The 23066-nt window shown below is 39.7% G+C and overlaps 1 protein-coding gene across 1 annotated transcript in view; it reads left to right on the forward strand.

Moving 5' to 3' along the window:
- LOC124799730 (Fanconi anemia group I protein-like) overlaps positions 1–23066 on the forward strand; it is a 278348-nt gene that overhangs the window by 239257 nt on the left and 16025 nt on the right. The window contains exons 22-23 of the mRNA XM_047262946.1: positions 2482–2554; positions 9856–10011. Coding sequence (XP_047118902.1) covers positions 2482–2554; positions 9856–10011 — 229 coding nt within the window. The remainder of the gene's footprint in view (positions 1–2481; positions 2555–9855; positions 10012–23066) is intronic.

Raw genomic sequence — 23066 nt, forward strand, 5'->3', positions numbered from 1 at the left:
CACTCTAGGAGGTAACAAGAACCTAAGTAGATGTAATTTTATTCTCCTAAAATAGAATGTCTTCAGTCCACCACCTTACCAACCAACAATAATATGGAAAGGATAAGATTGTTACACATCACATGAAGTGAGTATTGAGTTGCAGATAGGAGGCACAGTGGGGGGAGGGGGAAGAAGAATATAGAATTGCTGAATTGTGCAGGTGGGAACTGTCCTTGTGACATAGCCTTTGTTCTTGTCAACTCAGGCCTCAGCTTTCAGTAGGCCCTGTCCTCCACCTGTCTACACCACTCCCTTCTTTCTCTTCCAGTACTAAACATGCCTTCTATCCTGCTGATGCATCTGCATTGTCCTTTCACCCTTCCCCTTCCCCCAGCACAACCTCCTGATGCTACACCTATCACCTCTCAGACACAGTTGCAGTCGGGCCTTATTGTCTGCAAACAGTGGCCGTGGCCGTGTGTCTGTGTAGTTGCCTTGTGGGAATGTGTAAATTTCATTGTCTATGTCTGATGAAAGACTTAGCCCATAAGCTGAAAATTTCTATCTTTCTTTTCCATTGTACCTGCCTGCGACTCAGTGCCCCCTCTACATGGTAACATCCTAACCTTTCCTTATGTAATTATTGCATCATGGACCAACCAACCAATAATCACACACTGTGCAGATAATCCCATACTGGCAGTCTGTCTGTATTGTCATCACTGAGTATTGGATTGTCATACATATTCCACAAACAGTGTCAGTTTTCCCCCCTTATATTATATCTATGTTCAAACTTTGAAAATGTAAACAAAAGACCTGAGTTTGGATGAAAAGTTACTAACGAGTTGCTCTAAAAGACTGTCCATTATACAGTTCCCATGTGATAAAATGAAAACACCAGAGGTATGATACTGAAATCTTTACGCTGAAGAGGAAACCAAGAATAGAGTGGATAAATTGAATGTGTGATGTAAGCCTTACCAATAAGTTCATGACTGTATGCTTTCTGTTAACACCAGAAGTAATAATAGTATTAGTACCATTAATCCAGAACTGATTGCATGTATAATACTCCATGCAGGAGTTGCAGCACACGAACCAAGTTGCATGAAACTGAATACATTCTGACAATTCAAGTAATCCAAAACATGACAGTGGTAGTCTACAGAAGAGTGTATGTGCATCAAGTGGAATGGGAAATCTGGTCACACAACGTAGCTGTCTGATGAATGACAGTGCGTTTGATGTGGTGTAATGTCAAACAAGTAATAGGCTGCAAATACACACAGTTAATTGTAGGAAAAGAAAAATGCATTTGAAAAGCTATATGATTATGAGAATGAATTGCTGTTTGTTACTTTATATTCAGGAGATGAAATATTTAGTCCTGCCAATAGATACGTATAAAAGTAAACGTGTGTATTGGCAGTACTAAGTGTTACACACATGTACTTCAAAATACTAGGCTTTCTTACATTTTTGTTTGGGGTATATAGTTCTAGAAATAAAATAAAAATAGCTGCAAAAATGGCAAAGGCTTTTATGAGGTTTCGCTTGACCATAAAGCAAATGCCAGGACTGTAAACTAAAAGCATAACAAGTATAAACAAGACAGAGTCTGTCAGATAGTTCTAGACAATTCTGAGTTAGCTTCTGCCCATACCCACACAGTGTGGTAGAAATTAAGATTAGGTCTTTGTCATTCATGAGACTATAATGCTCCATTCATAAAGCAACTAACTGAGATGAAATGAAACTGAATGGCTGTGTGTGTGTGTGTGTGTGTGTGTGTGTGTGTGTGTGTGTGTGTGTGTGTATACACTCTTGTCCAAAATAGGATTCGTGCTACAAAAGCTAGTGAAGTTTCCAATATTGTTTGTGTGTCAGTCAACATGTCAATGCAATTTTGTTATATGATGACATATTGGAGACCGTGGCTGTTTTTGAAGACAAATGTTGATCGTGTTAGGACAGCAACCAGCCACAAATTTACTTTGAGTTCCTTTATTCAAAGGAACTCAAAGTAAATTTGTGGCTGGTTGCTGTCCTAACACGATCAACATTTGTCAACATGTCAATGTCGCTGCTATTTGGTGAGTTGTTACCTTTACTCTTAAATAATTTATGTTCTACCAGAACTTTCCATTGCTGTAAAACTCCATGTGTCTTCGTGACTGTCCAGGAGTGAGAATATTATATAAGCATTATCGTAATTCTAAACTCTGATACAAATTTCACAAAAATGTATTCAAGTATAGTGTGTAGTAATTCTGATGTGTGTACAGAAATTAATCAATCCAGAATTTGGATGTTTGACTTTTGCTTTATATCTGTAGAATGCATACTGTAACTCAATAATTAGTTTTATCTTTCATTCCCAATTTACTTTGATGAGTTACTATTAACAATTTTTTATTTTTTGTTTGATGATGTTATGTACAGTTGAAGATATGAAACAACTATATTTTAAAATTCTTTCTTTCTGAATATTTCCAGATTCACTCAAGTAATTACTTTGGCAGGCAAGCATTTAGCCAGAAACTACGACGCCCTTATATCACATGTTGAGGTAATGTCAAATTTAATTTTGTTGTATTTTGAGCTTCTGAAGCATCGATTATTCATACTTAAAGAGCATAAATTAAGAAATTAAATGAAGTATCGAAGTATAAATATCCAATACCATTGAAGAATAAACAGAAAGAAAATTGTAAGTTATCAGAGAACTCAGTGAAATCGCAAAATGAGGTAGTGACATGAATACAGCATGTACCAGGCTTAAATTTATTTTTGCCTTTCCACATATTCCCCCAATAAATTTAAGCACTTCTCCTGCTGCATTTGACAAAACCGAAAGAAAAGGGCAGCTGTCATCTCCAGCAAGTAACCTCTCAGACTACATCTTCACTGTCTTCAAAGTGCTGCACAGTCAGATGGTTTTTAAGATGGTGAAACAGATGAAAATCACTGGCAGCTAAAACGAAACTGAACAGTGTATTTTCCAAACAGTCCCAATTAAATTTTTGCAATAACTTATGTGTTTGTCATCCATAAGAATCACACCCACTGCCAGTTGTCCAGAGTGATGCAGTAATCTGAATTAATAACAGCCTCACCTTCAGACTGGAATTTTAGCAACAATACACTCTCCTTGTCTCAAAATACAGCCATCTTAATCTTGTGGAACCATCTTCAATTTACTTTTTTCATGTGGAGAAGGTAAGCTTCCATTCCTTGGAGATTTGCTTTAACACAGATTGATAATGGTGAACCTATGACTCATCCACTGTAAAGGACTGCATTAAGAAACTCTCCCCTTTTTGAATGTAATCAATGAGGTACTGCATGCATAGGCCCAGTCAGTTCTAGTTTTGTTCTGTAGTCAACCAGTGGTGAATTCAATGTTCACAAACTTTATGAAAATTCAATTTCTGGCGGCAATTTATGTTGTGCATTGTGCCTTGGGGACCATGTGCCATGTCATATATTGTCGCACAATAACATTCGTGAATCATTTCTTCCACGTGTTATAATGAGGCATCACTGGAAAAACCCTCTGATTATCCAGGGCTCATTCCTTGTTTGTGATACTTTCTTGGCTTTTGTTGACTTCCTGTATCCAGCTGAATAACATGTTTCCAGTAAATACAGTTCTCACCATATGTGAGATGCATTTCACACTGAACTTTGTAGACAATCCCTCGGCCCATAAAAATCACAAAACTTAACACTGTTCCATTCAGGTAAACACCTGTAGCACACATGCCATCTTGCAATGATAGCTGTTTACTAAATGTTTGTTGGTGAATACTCTTTATCTTTGCTGAATTTTGTTTTGTGGACATTAGGCCATGGTCCAAGGGATATTCTGTGACTGAAGTTTCATCTGCTGGAGAGAACATCAGTCTAATGCCCAGAAAACAGAATACACTGCAAATTCAAATACCTGCCTTGTAGCCTACTGTAATACTGTGTATCGACTAACGATTAATTGGCATGCTGCCACCTTCTAGAAACTCATGGATGTAAAATTTAAAGTCATATGCAGTGCTCTGGCATTTGTGACTTATCATATTTACCTGAGTATAAGATGACCCTGAATATAAAATGAACCTCCTCTCTCTCTCTCTCTCTCTCTCTCTCTCTCTCTCTCTCTCTCTTCCCCCCCCCCCCCCTCCGCCCCCCGTTTTATTGATGTAAAGTATCTGCCAAAAACTTAACATTATACCTATCCTATACTTAAGCTGTTCATTGAATGTCTTTATTTTAATAATACTTGGAGAAATAAAATCCTGTAGTCTGTGGCATCACTGTTTTTAGTCATCACCACCATCCTAGTAATACTGTGTATCGACTAACGATTAATTGGCATTTTATATCTTTGTTGTCACAGATATTTTGCTGTTGCTTCCAAATATGGTGCTATTTATGAGGTAACCTTTACAGTGAGACCTGAGAACACAGATCTTTCTTTCTGAATACATATCGGGTTTTGGTTCTGTACTGACATGAGAATGTTACAGTGTCTCTTTCTTCCGAAAATACCACCTGCCCACTGCTCTCCCATTGGCTTTGTAGAACCAGCTGGACGGTGGGGGAACGAAATGAAACATCAAAGGTTGATAGGCTATGTGATGTTGTAGCCGTGACTACAAAATCGAGTCAAATTTACAAACAACTTGGCAGTACAACATTTCACCATCTCTGGCCTGGATGGATGCACTGATTTGGTTGGGAAGGGCGTCATAAAGCCTTTCTATCCTCTCCTGCAGCAAGCTTGCCCATAAATGTTGTAACTGCTCCTGGATACTGGCAATATGGGTTGATACCTGAACTGTCATACACATGTTTTATTGGATACAGATCTGGGATTCTTGCTGGCCATGGGAGTAATTCAACACTACACACACAGTTCATAGAAGTATGATACGTAATCAGCATGGTTTCAGAAAACATCATTCTTGTGCAACGCAGCTAGCTCTTTATTCACACGAAGTAATGGCCACTATCGACAGGGGATCTCAAGTTGATTCCGTATTTCTAGATTTCCGGAAAGCTTTTGACACTGTTCCTCACAAGCGACTTCTAATCAAGCTGCGGGCCTATGGGGTATCGTCTCAGTTGTGCGACTGGATTCGTGATTTCCTGTCAGGAAGGTCGCAGTTCGTAGTAATAGACGGCAAATCATTGAGTAAAACTGAAGTGATATCAGGTGTCCCCCAGGGAAGCGTCCTGGGACCTCTGCTGTTCCTGATCTATATAAATGACCTGGGTGACAATCTGAGCAGTTCTCTTAGGTTGTTCGCAGATGATGCTGTAATTTACAGTCTAGTAAGGTCATCCGAAGACCAGTATCAGTTGCAAAGCGATTTAGAAAATATTGCTGTATGGTGTGGCAGGTGGCAGTTGATGCTAAATAACGAAAAGTGTGAGGTGATCCACATGAGTTCCAAAAGAAATCTGTTGGAATTCGATTACTCGATAAATAGTACAATTCTCAAGGCTGTAAATTCAACTAAGTACCTGGGTGTTAAAATTACGAACAACTTCAGTTGGAAAGACCACATAGATAATATTGTGGGGAAGGTGAGCCAAAGGTTGCGTTTCATTGGCAGGACACTTACAAGATGCAACAAGTCTACTAAAGAGACAGCTTACACTACACTCGTTCGTCCTCTGTTAGAATATTGCTGCCGGTGTGGGATCCTTACCAGGTGGGATTGACGGAGGACATCGAAAGTGTGCGAAAAAGGGCAGCTCGTTTTGTATTATCACGTAATAGGGGAGAGAGTGTGGCAGATATGATACGCGAATTTGGGATGGAAGTCATTAAAGCAAAGACGTTTTTCGTCGCGGCGAGATGTATTTACAAAATTTCAGTCACCAACTTTCTCTTCCGAATGCGAAAATATTTTGTTGAGCACAACCTACATAGGTAGGAATGATCATCAAAATAAAATAAGAGAAATCAGAGCTCGAACAGAAAGGTTTAGGTGTTCGTTTTTCCCGCGCGCTGTTCGGGAGTGGAATGGTAGAGAGATAGTATGATTGTGGTTCGATGAACCCTCTGCCAAGCACTTAAATGTGAATTGCAGAGTAGTCATGTAGATGTAGATGTATGTACCGTGTGTGTACGAGCATTGTCCTGTCATAAAATGGCACCCGAATGATGCTGCAGGAGAGGTAACATCTGAGGGCATTTGATGCCCATGGTGTACTACTGCGCTGTCAGAGTTCCTTAATTCGTTACCAGCTGGAACGTAAATTCATACCTGATGGTTCCTTATGCCGTGATGCTAGGAGTAACACTGCTGCACCTCTCATAAACATTGGAAGAATGGGACCTCTCCCCATTTTTGCCACTGTATTCACCAACGATGGTCTTCTGGGGTGGTACAAAAACCAAAGTTCATCACTGATCAGATTGTGACACAATTCATTAGCTTCCAGCTCCCTACAGCTGAATTGGCAGAAATTGTACAACTTTGGATAAACACTGTAACCAACCTTAAAGATTAACAGTTTGTAGAGCAGTAGCAGCTTTAGCATCATTATTGTAGCTCATGTCTTGTTTTTTGTGTCACATTTCAAATGTTCTTTGTGATGGTATTCTGTTAGCATTGATTTGTCTCCTGGACTAAAGTCTAGATTGCCAGTCATAGTGATTTGTCTCTTAAGGCTCAAAGGTTGACAGCACGTCAGTTGTGCGTAATTAATGGGATGATAGCTTCACGTAGTAGATTTTGCTCTGTTGGATGTGAGAATGTGACAGTACTGCAAGTGGCTGCAATTTGTCAGGCTTCGGCTGTAAATGTAAGTTGACCCTTACATTAGTCTATTTGACAATTGTAAAAATGTTGACCTCTGGCACCAATAGTGTAATCAGCAAATTGTAAGTTGACCCTGTATTTTCTGAATGACAAATTTGGGTAGAAAGCTTGTATTATAATTGGAAACATACAGTAACTGAAGAAGCATTGGCTGTGGTTTTGATTTTATGTAAAATATTGCTGGTTGAAAATGTCTGAAGCTCAGCTGTGGTTTATTCTTCTCAAGGATATAAAAAAATGAGGATAAAAGAACATAGTGCTATTGTCTTATTTTCAGATCTCACTCCATGTAGAAATTTTGATATAGAAATAGAAATCTGTATTTAGTGATTGTGGTAAGCCCAATCCCAACGTAAATATATTTTCTACAGTGAATTCGCGTTTTCCTTAAGACACTTGAAGGTTGAGTCATATAAGAATGAGAGGTTTCTGATGAATGTTTGATAACATTTCTTTGAAGTACTAACGTTTAATAGTTTTAATGGCACTTATTCTGTTATAACACTACAAGAGAAATGACGGGTCACATTTATAGACAGCACCACATGGATAAAATTAAATTGAAATGAGGGAACATTAACTCCTCTAGATTCAGTACAACTCCTCACGTTCAGTACTTTGCTGTCTCCAGTTCTTAGTCAACATAATGATCATAGTTGATGTTAAGAGTCATTAAAATTGTGATTTTTCCAGTGATATAAGCAGACTAATTTCAGATGTAATGTTTTGTATGCCAAAATCAGCCATGGCAATTGTGGTACATGGTTATGACTGATTCTGGAGAAATACTTTAGTTTCTAATCTAGAAAACCAATGTCGTGTGCTTCTGAATATGCAATGTTGACTCCACATTCAAATTGTGCTTATTAATGGTTACGCATTCCTTTATTCACAAGATTTTCTGTATGTTATCAAATCATATGGAACAACTTCAGGTGTGTGTGTGTGTGTGTGTGTGTGTGTGTTTTCCCAAAGCATTTGTTAAAGATGTAACTGAGTTGTTCCATCCAGGGGTGGTATAATGGTTAGTGAATGAAGAGCAGGGAAGATACAAGTAGAAGATATGCTTGTGGACCGTATGCTGAATGTCTTAACCAGATATTCAGCATATCACTGTTTCCATGTGAAGCACCCACAGACCATTGCTGCAGCGACACTGCTGGTCATAAATTTGGAATAACATGAAGGGGACATACACTAAACATTAATTGGGCATGAAGTTTGGATACACAACAGACATAGTAGGTAGAAGTAACTCCATCTACATTCTGTATATAAAGTAAAATTACACAGAAGGTTTCTCATTCAGAAATCTTATTTGAATTTCTTTATTTGTGAGAAAATCGTGTTACATTTCTTGTAAGAAAGAGAAATATCTACCAGCACATTGGAATTCAATAATTTCAGAATAGTAGTCTCTCGGGACTGTAGATTTTGTTCCATGATCAATCAAAATACGATGGCTGTCTTACGAATACAGGATGAGTGGCTTCTGGATCTCGACAGCCCCACACAAAAAGTGCATGAGAATATAGATATAATGTTCACTTTGGTGTGCATGATTTTCACTTACCTTGAGTCAGGAAACAGGCTTATTTGCAACAAGACAGTCATCCACATGAAAGTGCAATAGACCTGATAGTGTGTGGAGTGCCATGGACTATCAGCATTAATGTAGCTTTCATCAGAGAGAGGTGCACCTACAGTGGTGCACCCAATGGCAACATTGGTCACAAGACTGGTACCGTGGAGAGCTAACAGTGCCAGACTGCTTTCATCATCGTCATACTGGTTCAGTTTCTGGTATGGGTGCTATGCGTTGCTGTTGGATACACAACTTAATCACTTCTAGGTCATATAACTGGTAACTTGGGCAACAGAAATTACAATTTTTATGTGTTAAAACCAGGGACTGTGTCCTACATCCAAGCACTTTGATTTATGAACTCTAGGTTAAGAGTTAAAGCGACATGATGTGTGTACCCGTATCTGTCATTCAGGCTCAGTTCAACTTTATGCGTAACTGGGTTAGAGCCATTATTGCTGCTGGTAGTTGCAGCCCTGTCTACTAAATTGTACACCTTGTGTACTCTTTGATTACCTACACATTTAATTATGCATTCTTCCTAAATATTATGTATGTACAATAAATAAAATTTTATTATTTGCTGTCCTTCCTGGCAGTGCAGTTTTAATGGACAGACATTCATTAACAAGAAACTGCTCTCTCTTTGTCATTATTATTTATTTCTTGTTTAAGAATTCATCGTACCTTACTTGCTTTATTCTTGGAGTGTTTAGATTTTGGCCATAATGAATGTTTTTTGCTATTTCTGGTGAGACATAATACGAATTTGCTTTGCTGTTAATAATATTTTTTCAACTACTGATCTTCTAAACTAAAAACAGCTTTCTCCTTGTGATAAAAGTAGAAGATATTTTTCTTGGGCACTATCTCATATTTTCTTCTTTCTTTTGTTCCATCTTACCCTCACCTCCTTTATAGTAAATGGGATTCAGAGTGCTGTTAGATATATTTTTAAGGGAAATTAAATGCCAGTGTGTCTGTTGGCAGTACTATACATTCCATGTACTGAAGCTAAGTTCTGATCAGCAGTTCTGCCGCATAATTTACACACACACACACACACACACACACACACACACACACTACATGTTGTGATAATTTTTTAAATAACAGACCTAAATATCTTGCAGTGTTAATTTGTAGAAAACGGTCACTACACAAGAGTATTGTTTATCAAATGCTACATTAAAATGCAAAGTACCTAAATCTTTAGATAAAGTAAAAGTAATTTGAGATTGTGATAGATGTGTTAAATCGTAGGCTGTATACATTAAATGTCTACATTTTTTCCACAAACAATCTTCCTCAGATCGTGTCCTCTTCTTTTTCTGCCCACCCACTCAACATCATTTCTCTGTTTCCAAAAGCTTAAATCATTTCCTGCATGCTGCGTACTGATTATGTTTATACTTCTAGCAATATTATCTGCATAAAATATCTGTTTTTTTGCAGGAAATGGAAGGAGAAGAAGGAGGAAAGAAAAACAAAAAGGCTAACAACTTTGCACTTAAATCCAAGGTTTTAAAAGGGGCTAAATCCAGGACGAGTTTACTGTTTGAGAGAGAGCAGTTTGAGCAACTAATAATAAAGCTCTCCTCAAAAACTAAGGTAAATACTTTGCATTGGTCATTTGCACATTTTAATCCTTAAAATAAAAAAGGAGCGAATTGTGATAGCAGAAGTATAATCAAACTGATAAAAACTCTCCTGTCTTAACCGTTTCAATCTACAAAATTTGAATTTAGAGTGAAAGTCCTAAAATTCCACCTCGCCCCCCCCCCCCCCCCCCCCCCCCCCCCCCTTGGAATCTCATACTCACTTAATCATACTGGATTTGTAAAGGGGGTAAAATCTACTTGTGATTTGCTTCAAAATACAGGGTGTATATAAAGTCCGGGAACATTATCAATTATTTATTGCACAGGAAATATACATTGTACAGATGTCAGACATATTGCATTTTGAAGAGAAGCTCTGAAAGTTTTTGTTACAAACATTCAATATGCAAACCATGAGTGACCTGGCAGACGTCAATACGGCAATCGAATTCTTGCCGTACCCGTCCCAGCATGACATCATCGACTGTGGCAGTCGTGTCCAGTATTCTCTCCCGGAGCTCTGCTACATCATGTGGTAGAGGTGGTATGTACACCAGATCTTTAATGTGTCTCCACAGAAAAAAGTCAGAGTGAGATCTGGCAATCGAGAGGCCATTTCATGAAACAGCCGTCCCCTTCTGTAGCATGGCCAATCTATCGATGCAGCAAAATGGGGTGGAGCCCCATTCTCCTGAAAGATGGAGAGTCCGGTTGAATGTGAGGCATCAGCCATTGCTGCAACATGTCCAAGTAGGAATATCCAGTGACATGCTCTTGCCAAAGAAGAATGGCCCGTACAGTTTTCGATGTGACAAGGCATAAAAGACATTTATTTTTGGGGAATCACGCTCAAATTCAAGGCATTTGTGTGGATGCTTTGTACCCCAGATTCGACAATTGCGCCTGCTCACTTTCCCATGAATGTGAAAAGTGGCCTTTTCACTAAAAGTTAAGTGATGAGTGCCATCCTCATCATCATTCAATCGTTGCAACTAAGAACAAAACTCAAAAACGCTTGTTTTTGTAGTTGTCATTGAGCTTCTGCACTAGCTCTGATTTGAATGGTTTCATATACAGCTTCTGTCACAGGACTTTCCACACTGTCATTGGAGCCATTTCGAGTTCATGGGATGCACGACACACCGATTTTTTTGGACTCCTTATGAATGTCTCTCATACACGCTTCACATTCACTTCACTCACACGGGGATGTCCACTTCTCTTTGCCGGGCACAGGCAACCCATTGTAACGAATTTGTTGTCTCAGTGGTAAATGGCCTTCCTTGTGGGTGGCTTCTTACCAACTTGGTTCTAAATATCCACTGAACACCTGTAGCACACTTGTTTTTGTCAAACTCCAACACACAGAAAGCTCGCTCCACACTTGAAATCACCATGTTTGCGACGAGCGCTGACTATCGGTAAATTACCAAACTGTGGTGGTATACGTGGGGGAAAAAAACCCTCAGGGTTTCTCTTCAAAATGACATATGTATGATATCTGTACAATGTTTGGTTCTTGTGCAATAAATAATTGAAAGTGTTCCTAGACTTTATGTACATCCTATAGGGCCTCTATCTGACTAGCAGAGAATTATTGTAGTATTACCCACTACATAAAGTAGTAAAGAGTCTTGTCATCAAGACTGCATTGTTTCTCCATATTTGTGACAGTTGTTCGAAGACAGCATTTACCTTCTGGATGCGGTTCTTCACATCATCTTCGGCTTCACGACCTGTCATTACATTACCCTGGTAAGGAGTGAACTTGACAAACTCTACTTACTGCTCCCCTACAAACAGCAGCACTTCCATATTTCCAGCATTTACTCTCATTTTCTTTGTTTTATCTACATTTATCTTGAAGCCAGCAGTCTCTATTTTCTAAATGAGTTAATTTAGCTTCCACATCTTTCAGCCTTTGGGCTAGTACAATTGTGTCATCTTGGAAATGCAAATTTTCTACATGTTCATGGATCCCTCATCTCCTGCCTGCTGTGACTCAAAACTGAGTCAAGGACAAGTACAAAAAGCATTGGTGACTCTAATGTGGTCATAAGAGTGCTGATAACATTAACATAACTTTGTTGTGCCCAAAAACTGGCCTGTTCTTTAAACAGTCTATTTTCAGGTGAATCTTTAATCCTATTTAAAATAACTCTGTTGTGGACCTTATTGGGCACTAACAATGTAATATCATGCCAGTTGTGACATTTGACAAATTTCTCTTTCTGGGAGCTTAACTACCAATCCATTTTTCCACTCCCTTGGTGATTTTTCTTTTAGCCAAATATGCTTCAGTAAGGGGTGGAGCATTTTAACAATTCTTTTGATATTGACTTTCAAGAGCTCTGGTGCTATATTCCATGGGCGTGGAGCCTTTGCATGTTTGACTTTTCGAAAGCACTCCTAATTTCGTCCTTTGAGGGACACTGCAGATTTATATCTAGATCTGGTTCAGCTTCCTCTGGAACAGATCTCCTCTGTACCTCTTGGTTGTCTTCATGATTTAACAGCCTAACAGCTCCTTCGAATGCTGCTCCCATCTCTGTAGCTGTGCCTTTTGGACTGTAATCTTTACCCCATCCTTGCTCATACTGATCCTTCATGTCTAAAGTTATTCATGGACAGTTTGGTGATATTGTCGGCACCTTTATACGGGGTGGAGAAAAATTGTGTCATGAATGCTAATAGGAACCAAAATTACTTATGTTGCGTAAGTCGACAACACACCATTTTTAAACTACAGAAACTTGGTGCCATGTGCTCCGATTGGCTGTTGGATTGGCCTGTTGCCGTTCGTCGGTTGACAGGCAGTGCTATGGTTGTTGGTTCACACATACAAATGTCCCTTGCCCCAGCACTGCCCCAACATGATATGCACACGTGTCAAATAGGTCTTGCTGTTTGTCTCCACCTCATGTCAGAGGCATTCACGTGTAAGTTTAGCTTCGGAACACACACACACACATCACCTGCTATTCAGCCATACAGTAAGCATGGTGGCACAGTACTCATTTGAAGAACAATGAGATACCGTTTTTGTTTACGGACTAGCCGACAGTAATGTGCATGAAGCTCGACAGTTGTATGAGGAACGGTATCCAGCAAGAGGCCACCCACACTCGCAGATGTGTACAGCAATTCACTGGTGGCTCGGCGAAACAGGCTCATTAGTGGGATGTTTTGGTGATGCTGGAAGACCTTGAACACTATGGGATGCTGCATTTGAAGAGATTGTTGTCGAGCGCTTCGAGGAAGCACCTACGACAAGTATTCAAGTGGTTGGACACGACATGGGGGTCACTCATCGGTTAGTGTGGGAGGTTTTGAGGGATGACTGCCAGCGTTCATTTAGTTTCCACCCTGTCCAAGACCTACATCCTGTGGCAAATTATGAACACAGGCTATGGTTTTGCCAGTGGTTTCTGCAACGTGTCGCACGAGATCCTGACTTCCCCGCCATTGTGTTGTTTACCAACGAGTGCACCTCCCATCGGGATGGCTTTTACAACACTTGAAACGTTCATTACTGGAAAAGGGGAAATCCTCAAGCCATGTACGTCCACAGACACAAGGAATGATTTTCGCTCAACATTTTGGCAGGCATTGTGAGTGACCATCTGATTGGGCCGGTCTGTCTATCTCCTCGACTTAATGGGGGAAATTACCTTAACTTTCTGCAAGAAACTCTACCCGGCCTGCTTGAGATGTTCCCCTGGACATACAGCTGCGCGTGTGGTTGCAGGATGATGAGGCACCCGCGTATAACAGTCGTGATGTGCGCGGACATTTAAATGAACCCTTTGACGTCCGGGTAATTCGTAGAGGTGCTCGTAGGACATGGCTCCTGCGATCACCAGAACTCACGCCACTGGATATTCTCCTGTGGGGATTCTTCAAGGTTCTAGTTTACCCACCCGGACGCGAACCACCCAAAACGGAGAGGCATTGGGATCAACATGCCACCAGTTGCATCATGGCAATGCCAGGACTGTTTGAAAGAGTTCAGCAAAACACTGTTCGACGTTACCAAGCTTGTGTCGCATCAGAGGGTTGCCTGTTTGAGCACCTGCTTTTTAGTAAAAAATGTCCTAGCTACAAAAAAGGGCCTTTTCAGGGCCGACACAATTTGTAAAAGACTTTCTGTATGCAAACTGACAGCTGTTGATGGGTTTGTTATTGGTACGCCTTATCATGAAACTACAATGGATGTGTCGGTACCTCGGTGGATTCGCCTGCAGAGTGGAAGGCTGCCATGCTACCACAGAGCGTGCAAGCCGCCTCGTATGCATCGTGATCTCTGGCAGGCAAAGCATTCGTGGTCATGCAGTGTTCAGAGCATACAGCAACAGAGAAATCGTGTGGCCAATCAGAGCATGTGGTGTAGTTTAAAAATTGTGCGTTGTTGACCTAAATATCATTTGTAATTTTGGTTCCTACTAACATCAGCTATCCAGGGTTAAAATTTCGTAACGCAATTTTTATCCACCCTGTATTCTCCTGTGTTGCTCCCTCTTGTGCTGCGCCGAGTCATCTTTCCATTTCTTTTTATCTCGCCTTATCCCATTCTCACTCTTTCGTTTGCCTCCGTGTAGTCTTTATGCATTTTGATCTTCCACACTCTTGTCTTACCAAGATTAAACTTTTGTTTTAGTTCTTTCCTGCTCTTAATTTCATTCCACATGTCAACAGAGATACATTCTTTCCTTTAATGTGTCGTAAATCGTACAATGTTCTTTCCAACATCTAGATAGTGTCCTAAGGTTTTGACAGTTTGTTCCAGTTGCTTCCTGCATAGTTTTCATCACAGAGGATATGGAATCTGTTTGGTATTTCAAGGGCAAATCTTTCTTTGCTATGTTTGTTTTTAACCTTACGACATCAGTTACTTTTGCTTCTGTGATTGAGCTTTGTTCTACTTGCTACTGTCGTGGTCACTTTAAATGTCCACTCCTCTCTTATTTTTGACATTTAGCAGAGTGAACCGAAACTTATGGCTTATGGTTATTTGGTTGACAGTGACATGATCTGGTGAGACCCATGTTGTCTTGTGGAGTTGTGGTGTGAAAACATTGTGCCTTCAGTGGTTAGGCCAGGCTCAATGCACATATCTATCAGCAGTTCACAATTTGCATTTCTGTTCCCAATGCCACGTACACTTAAGATGTATTCATGCTCTTCTCTTCTGAGCCAAATTTTGCTTTGTCTAAGAACTACATTTAATCTGTATAAAATGCATCTTTTAATTCTCCTTCAGCTGCTTTACTATCTGCATAGACAGCTTGTTTTCACCTCAGCTACATAACACTATCCATGCCTCAGATGTAAGGCCTTTGTTTATGATTGTTGTCCTGGTTACTAACGATGCTCCACTGCCCACATTAGGGGACTGTGCCTGCTGTCGCACATCTATGGAAAGGAAATGGAAAGGGTAGGGCAGGATACTAGACAGGACATGATGAGACACGCTTTGTGTGGAGACTCTGTGGAGGCCTGCCAGCTTTGGAGACTCTGCCAGCAGTTACACTACCTCTGGTATTGCCTTCCACTCCATGGTATAGCCACCTGCTGCCCAAGCGGGCAATTTTTGGTTAGGGTAGTGTCTTCTGAAGAGACTTTCGCAAGTTAGATGACAGCTTTTCTTTAAGTGTCTGTCTGTTCATGTTTCTCAGTCTGTTCATGTTTCTCAGTATTTCCATAACACTCATCTGTGAGTCAAACAAATGGTATGGGTTCCATACGCACGAGCAATATTCTACACCTGATTTGCCAATGACTGAACCTATGTGATCACTGTATTTCATATATCCAAAATTGTTATTTGCAGGTATTATATGTGCTGACAGATTTCAATTGTGACTCTAAATTTGTGTCAGAATACTACATTTTTGCATTTTGTGAAGTGCACAATCTTTCTTTTCTGAACATTGAATTATTATCAAAATCTGACTTTTGCAAAGAGAGGTTACTGCTACTACTATTTTCTACAAAATCAATAATGAAAAAATGATCAGCAAGGGTCTCAACACACATCCACATCCTGCTGAAGACTCTCAGCTCAAAATGAGTTGCATCCTATCTACTACAACATCCTCAACTCGGATGCTAATTTTGTTTGATACCCAAGTGATCATACTTAAGTTAATAAGAGTTGCATGACCATCTTCCACAGCAGTTATGTCACAATTATTATTGGCTTTTCACATCTGAAGCTTACTGCAATTTAAGAAATGCTTTTAATTAGATGTGTTTTGTTTTTTATTTACAACTTTACATTTACTCTATTTTTTCATCTTACGTTTACTGTAATTTAAATTAAGTTGTTCACCAGATGGATCTCTCCCTCTTGTTTACATGTTTGAAAGTCCACTGTGTTACCTTTAGTTGTTAGCAGAGTTTGGAATCGGGGGAAGAAAAAACCCCATGATTGAACAAGTGCTGGAGTGTGGGGCAGGTGAAACTAGAGTAGTCAAATGATTTTTCAGAATCAGGAAATACTGTTCTTTGGTCCATGCTTTCTGGCTGTTATGTTTGAAAAGTGCAAGTTGGTTTTCATGTGAACCATATTTTCACAGTCCACGATTGTTGGCATGGAGGAGGTTATTCTGTTTGAGATACCTCATTATGTTTGATTTCGGAATATCCTTTATGATTGTACAACAGATGCATGCGAATCATATTGGACAACAGTTTTTGTCAATCATTTCTACTACACTTTTTAGAGAATGGAATGACGTACTTTCTTCTGACCTCAACAAACAGCACCACCAAAAAAAGGAAAAACTGTGCATTGGTCTGTGACGCCATTGCACAGTCACCAGCCTTGGCAAGCTTTGCCTTTTTTTTTTTTTTGACCTCAGTCTACTGACTGGTTTGATGCGGCCCACCACGAATTCCTTTCCTGTGCTAACCTCTTCATCTCAGAGTAGCACTTGCAACCTACGTCCTCAATTATTTGCTTGACGTATTCCAATCTCTGTCTTCCTCTACAGTTTTTGCCCTCTACCGCTCCCTCTAGTACCATGGAAGTCATTCCCTCATTCTTAGCAGATGTCCTATCATCCTGTCCCGTCTCCTTATCAGTGTTTTCCACATATTCCTTTCCTCTCCAATTCTGCGTAGAACCTCCTCATTCCTTACCTTATCAGTTCACCTAATTTTCAACATTCGTCTGTAGCACCATATCTCAAATGCTTCGATTCTCTTCTGTTCCGGTTTTCCCACAGTCCATGTTTCACTACCATACAATGCTGTACTCCAGACGTACATCCTCAGAAATTTCTTCCTCAAATTAAGGCCGGTATTTGATATTAGTAGGCTTCTCTTGGCCAGAAATGCCTTTTTTGCCATAGCGAGTCTGCTTTTGATGTCCTCCTTGCTCCGTCCGTCATTGGTTATTTTGCTGCCTAGGTAGCAGAATTCCTTAACTTCATTGACTTCGTGACCATCAATCCTGATGTTAAGTTTCTCGCTGTTCTCATTTCTGCTACTTCTCATTACCTTCGTCTTTCTCCGATTTACTCTCAAACCATACTGTGTACTCATTAGACTGTTCATTCCGTTCAGCAGATCATTTAATTATTCTTCACTTTCACTCAGGATAGCAATGTCATCAGCGAATCGTGTCATTGATATCCTTTCACCTTGTATTTTAATTCCACTCCTGAACCTTTCTTTTATTTCCATCATTGCTTCCTCGGTGTACAGATTGAAGAGTAGGGGCGAAAGGCTACAGCCTTGTCTTACACCCTTCTTAATACGAGCACTTCGTTCTTGGTCATCCACTCTTATTATTCCCTCTTGGTTGTTGTACATATTGTATATGGCCCGTCTCTCCCTATAGCTTACCCCTACTTTTTTCGGAATCTCGAACAGCTTGCACCATTTTATATTGTCGAACGCTTTTTCCAGGTCGACAAATCCTATGAAAATGTCTTGATTTTTCTTTAGCCTTGCTTCCATTATTAGTCGTAACGTCAGAATTGCCTCTCTCGTCCCTTTACTTTTCCTAAAGCCAAACTGATCGTCACCTAGCGCATTCTCAATTTTCTTTTCCATTCTTCTGTATATTATTCTTGTAAGCAGCTTCGATGCATGAGCTGTTAAGCTGATTGTGCGATAATTCTCGCACTTGTCAGCTCTTGCCGTCTTCGGAACTGTGTGGATGATGCTTTTCCGAAAGTAAGATGGTATATCGCCAGACTCATATATTCTACACACCAACGTGAATAGTCGTCTTGTTGCCACTTCCCCCAATGATTTTAGAAATTCTGATGGAATGTTATCTATCCCTTCTGCCATATTTGACCGTAAGTCCTCCAAAGCTCTTTTAAATTCTGATTCTATTACTGGATACCTTATCTTTTCTAAATCGACTCCTGTTTCTTCTTCTATCACATCAGACAAATCCTCACTCTCATAGAGGCTTTCAATGTATTCTTTCCACGTGTCTGCTCTCTCCTCTGCATTTAACAGTGGAATTCCCGTTGCACTCTTAATGTTACCACCGTTGCTTTTAATGTCTCCAAAGGTTGTTTTGACTTTCCTGTATACTAAGTCTGTCCTTCCGACAATCATATCTTTTTCGATGTTTTCACATTTTGCCTGCAGCCATTTCGTCTTAGCTTCCCTGCACTTCCTATTTATTTCATTCCTCAGCGACTTGTATTTCTGTATTCCTGATTTTCCCGGAACATGTTTGTACTTCCTCCTTTCATCAATCAACTGAAGTATTTCTTCTGTTACCCATGGTTTCTTCGCAGCTATCTTCTTTGTACCTGTGTTTTCCTTCCCAACTTCTGTGATGGCCCTTTTTAGAGATGTCCATTCCTCTTCAACTGTACTGCCTACTGCGCTATTCCTTATTGCTGTATCTATAGCGTTAGAGAACTTCAAACGTATCTCGTCATTCCTTAGTACTTCCATATCCCACTTCTTTGCGTATTGATTCTACCTGACTAATGTCTTGAACTTCAGCCTACTCTTCATCACTACTATATTGTGATCTGAGTCTATATCTGCTCCTGGGTACGCCTTACAATCCAGTATCTGATTTCGGAATCTCTGTCTGACCATGATGTAATCTAATTGAAATCTTCCCGTATCTCCCGGCCTTTTCCAAGTATACCTCCTCCTCTTGTGATTCTTGAACAGGGTATTCGCTATTACTAGCTGAAACTTGTTACAGAACTCAATTAGTCTTTCTCCTCTTTCATTCCTTGTCCCAACCCCATATTCTCCTGTAACCTTTTCTTCTACTCCTTCCCCTACAACTGAATTCCAGTTGCCCATGACTATTAGATTTTCGTCCCCCTTTACATACTGCATTACCCTTTCAATATCCTCATACACTTTCTCTATCTGTTCATCTTCAGCTTGCGACGTCGGCATGTATACCTGAACTATCGTTGTCGGTGTTGGTCTGCTGTCGATTCTGATTAGAACAACCCGGTCACTGAACTGTTCACAGTAACACACCCTCTGCCCTACCTTCCTATTCATAACGAATCCTACACCTGTTATACCATTTTCTGCTGCTGTTGATATTACCCGATACTCATCTGACCAGAAATCCTTGTCTTCCTTCCACTTCACTTCACTTCACTGACCCCTACTATATCTAGATTGAGCCTTTGCATTTCCCTTTTCAGATTTTCTAGTTTCCCTACCACGTTCAAGCTTCTGACATTCCACGCCCCGACTCGTAGAACATTATCCTTTCGTAGATTATTCAATCTTTTTCTCATGGTAACCTCCCCCTTGGCAGTCCCCTCCCAGAGATCCGAATGGGGGACTATTCCGGAATCTTTTGCCAATGGAGAGACCATCATGACACTTCTTCAATTACAGGCCACATGTCCTGTGGATACACATTACGTGTCTTTAATGCAGTGGTTTCCATTGCCTTCTGCATCCTCATGTCGTTGATCATTGCTGATTCTTCCGCCTTTAGGGGCAATTTCCCACCCCTAGGACAAGAGAGTGCCCTGAACCTCTGTCCGCTCCTCCGCCCACTTTGACAAGGCCATTGGCAGAATGAGGCTGACTTCTTATGCTGGAAGTCTTGAGCCGCCAATGCTGATTATTTATCAAAATTTAGGCAGTGGCAGGGATCGAACCCGGGACCGAAGACGTTTTGATTATGAATCAAAGATGCTACCCCTAGACCACGGGGTCTCAGAAATCAAAAATTCATGAAGAAATTGGTTAGAACCCTCTGACAATTTGTGGAATGGCAACATTTCCACTTTGAAGTGATATAATTGTTTGATTTGTTACTTATTTCTTAGTAATTAAATGGTTTTGAAACAAAATTATGTTTTACCCAACTTTGTTTCCCTAAGGAACCAATATGCACACCAACTGTAAATGAATTAAAGACTAATTGGAACACAGCAATCAGTCACAATTCCACTCGTTTTTTTATTATTCTTGTGTATCCATATTTTAACTATAAATAGCCATCTTCAGTACAGGAAGAAGAAACTGCAGTTTCCCGATACACCAGTAAAGACATCTGATGGCATGGCATGTAGTGTTGTGAATTTGTAGGATGGTAACTTACCCAAATGCACTGAAGGTGGCTGTTTATAGCTGAAATCTGGATATGCAAGAACAGTAAAAACCGTTGAGATTGCGACTGATTGTTATGTTCCTATCCTTCCTTAAAATGATGTATGTTTATTTGCATGACCATCTTCCACAGCAGTTACGTCACAATTATTATTGGTTTTTCACATCTGAAGCTTACTGCAATTTACGAAACGCTTTTAATTAGATGTGTGTGTGTGTCTTTTTTTATTTTATTTAAAACTTTGCATTTAATCTATTTTTCTGTCTTAAGTTTACTGTAATTTAAATTAAGTTGTTCACCAGATGGATCTGTCCCTCTTGTTTACATGTTTGAAAGTCCACTGTGTTACCCTTAGTTGTTAGCAGAGTTTGGAATCGGGGAAAAAAAACCATGATTGAACAAGTGCTGGAGTGTGGGGCAGGTGAAACTAGAGGTCGAGTACCATGAAAACAGTTTTTGTGAAATTTACAAAACTGAAGTGAGAAATATCACCATTGCCACAAAAGAAAAGGCAAATTTTGAAAGGTGAGAAATTGTGAAAGGTAAATCTGCTTCTGTCCCTCTCTCCCTCCCTCCCTCCCTTGCCCTTCCCCCATCTCCAGCATCTGCTGAGAGCGCAGGAAAAAATAATGGACTTCAAAACATGTAAACAAGAGGAAGAGAGACCAGTGACCCTAGAAGATGGTTTATAAATATATGCGAAACGCATCTGGTGAACGACTGTTAAATTGCAGTACACGTAAGAAGTTGAGGGGGGCAAATGGTGAAGGTTATGTTCTTCACAGTTCATATAGCCCCTACTAAAAAACTACCTGTCTGTTCAAATGTCACACTTGTTCAAGTTGTAAATGTCTGTTGTCAGAAAGTTTTGACAGGTCTACTTCATAAATTTCATCGTATTCACTTTTGTCCATAAGCTAGCTGCATGTTGGTTTATATCCTTCAGATGTAGTTATCATGCAGCAAATAACTGGTTATAAATGAAATTTCCACTGCTCTAGCTTGAATAGTTATGAAGAGAAAAGGTTTTCTTTTCTTAATGCTGACGTTGTCAAAAGTAAGAGAAATAATGAATGATTTCCATTGTTTCAATTTTAGTTGTAATGTATAGTTAGCTTACATGTGTTCTTCATTATTGTAATGCCTTTCACTCTAGCGATGGGCAAGTAATTGTGTATCTCTTACATACCATAGAGATTGAGAAGTCACAGTTTTCACAATAACAGGTGTAGAACCTCTGGCTGTGATTTCTGTCACAACTGGGTGACAAGTAGCAGTTTAACATTATAATATTCGGCACTGTATGCCATCTGTTGACTGAGGTTCATACTTCATTGTATGAACTTTGTCTCATGTTAAGAATGTATAACTTACCTGTGGGAAAAGGAATGAGCCAGGAAGCTAATTTGCTGAGAGACAATTTTTACACTTGGTATTTTGCCTGGCAGCAGCATTGACGTGTTTGGCTAGAGTGTAATGTGTGACTGGACCCCCCAGCCCCCAGAGGTGTAGGTTAGGTTTAAAAATGATAATTCATTTGAGAGTTGTGAAGCCAATGAATGTGAATGCCAAATGAAGGGGTGGTAACTGACTGACGCAGAGTAGCCTAATATTTACATTCATGCCATAATTAAATGCACTGCATTTTTCATCATAAAAATGGAAACTGCCAGGCAAATTCAGAAAATGTTTATTAGGTAATGAAAAGATGAAAAACTTGCCTGTCTTCCTCCACAAATGAAACTAAATTTGACGTTAACTGTAATGATGTCATCTACAACTTCTGAAAGTAAGACACTGATGTGTTAGAGTACAAATTTTGTGCATTGTCATGGCAGTGTTGAGAAAGACGTCAACTGAAGTGTGGAAATCCCACCATAGTAATAAAGGATTCATGAAATAATTGTGGAAAAAAGTGAATACTTACCTGCATCTGGCATCTTATTTGGACTGCAGTGGTCAAAAATTCAACGAAGATGTAAACATACGCAACACCTGAAGAGAAGCTTACAGGCTTTGATGTGCAGCGTGTTTTAAAAACTAAATGAAAATTATGATTTTTGGTGGTGTTATTTAGGAGGTAGATTGCACTCACTGTTGAAATATATGACAATGGACAAACAAAGAGGTTTTTCATGGAAATGGTTAGGACACAGGAATGGAATTTTTATTGCAGATTTATTAAGGCATATGGACCATAAAAATAATATTGTAGCCTGTAGGAAAATCATATTGATTTGTAGACAGTCCATAAATGACACCATAGGCTGCTATGGGCATTGTAAAGCCAGTCTGCCTGACACACATTTTGAATTTCTAGTGACATTGAAAAATAAGTTCATGGAACAGGAATCATTAAATACATAGCAAAAACTTTGAGACTCATTTTCATTGCTTTTGTTTTTTTCATGTATAAGAGAATTTTCTCAGGAAATATGGAAGGTAAAGATTCAAATGTTTTGGATATGCTGCTTAAATATTGTCAGCAT

The sequence above is a fragment of the Schistocerca piceifrons genome, chromosome 1 (genome assembly GCF_021461385.2).
Source record: "Schistocerca piceifrons isolate TAMUIC-IGC-003096 chromosome 1, iqSchPice1.1, whole genome shotgun sequence".
Lineage (NCBI taxonomy): Eukaryota > Metazoa > Arthropoda > Insecta > Orthoptera > Acrididae > Schistocerca > Schistocerca piceifrons.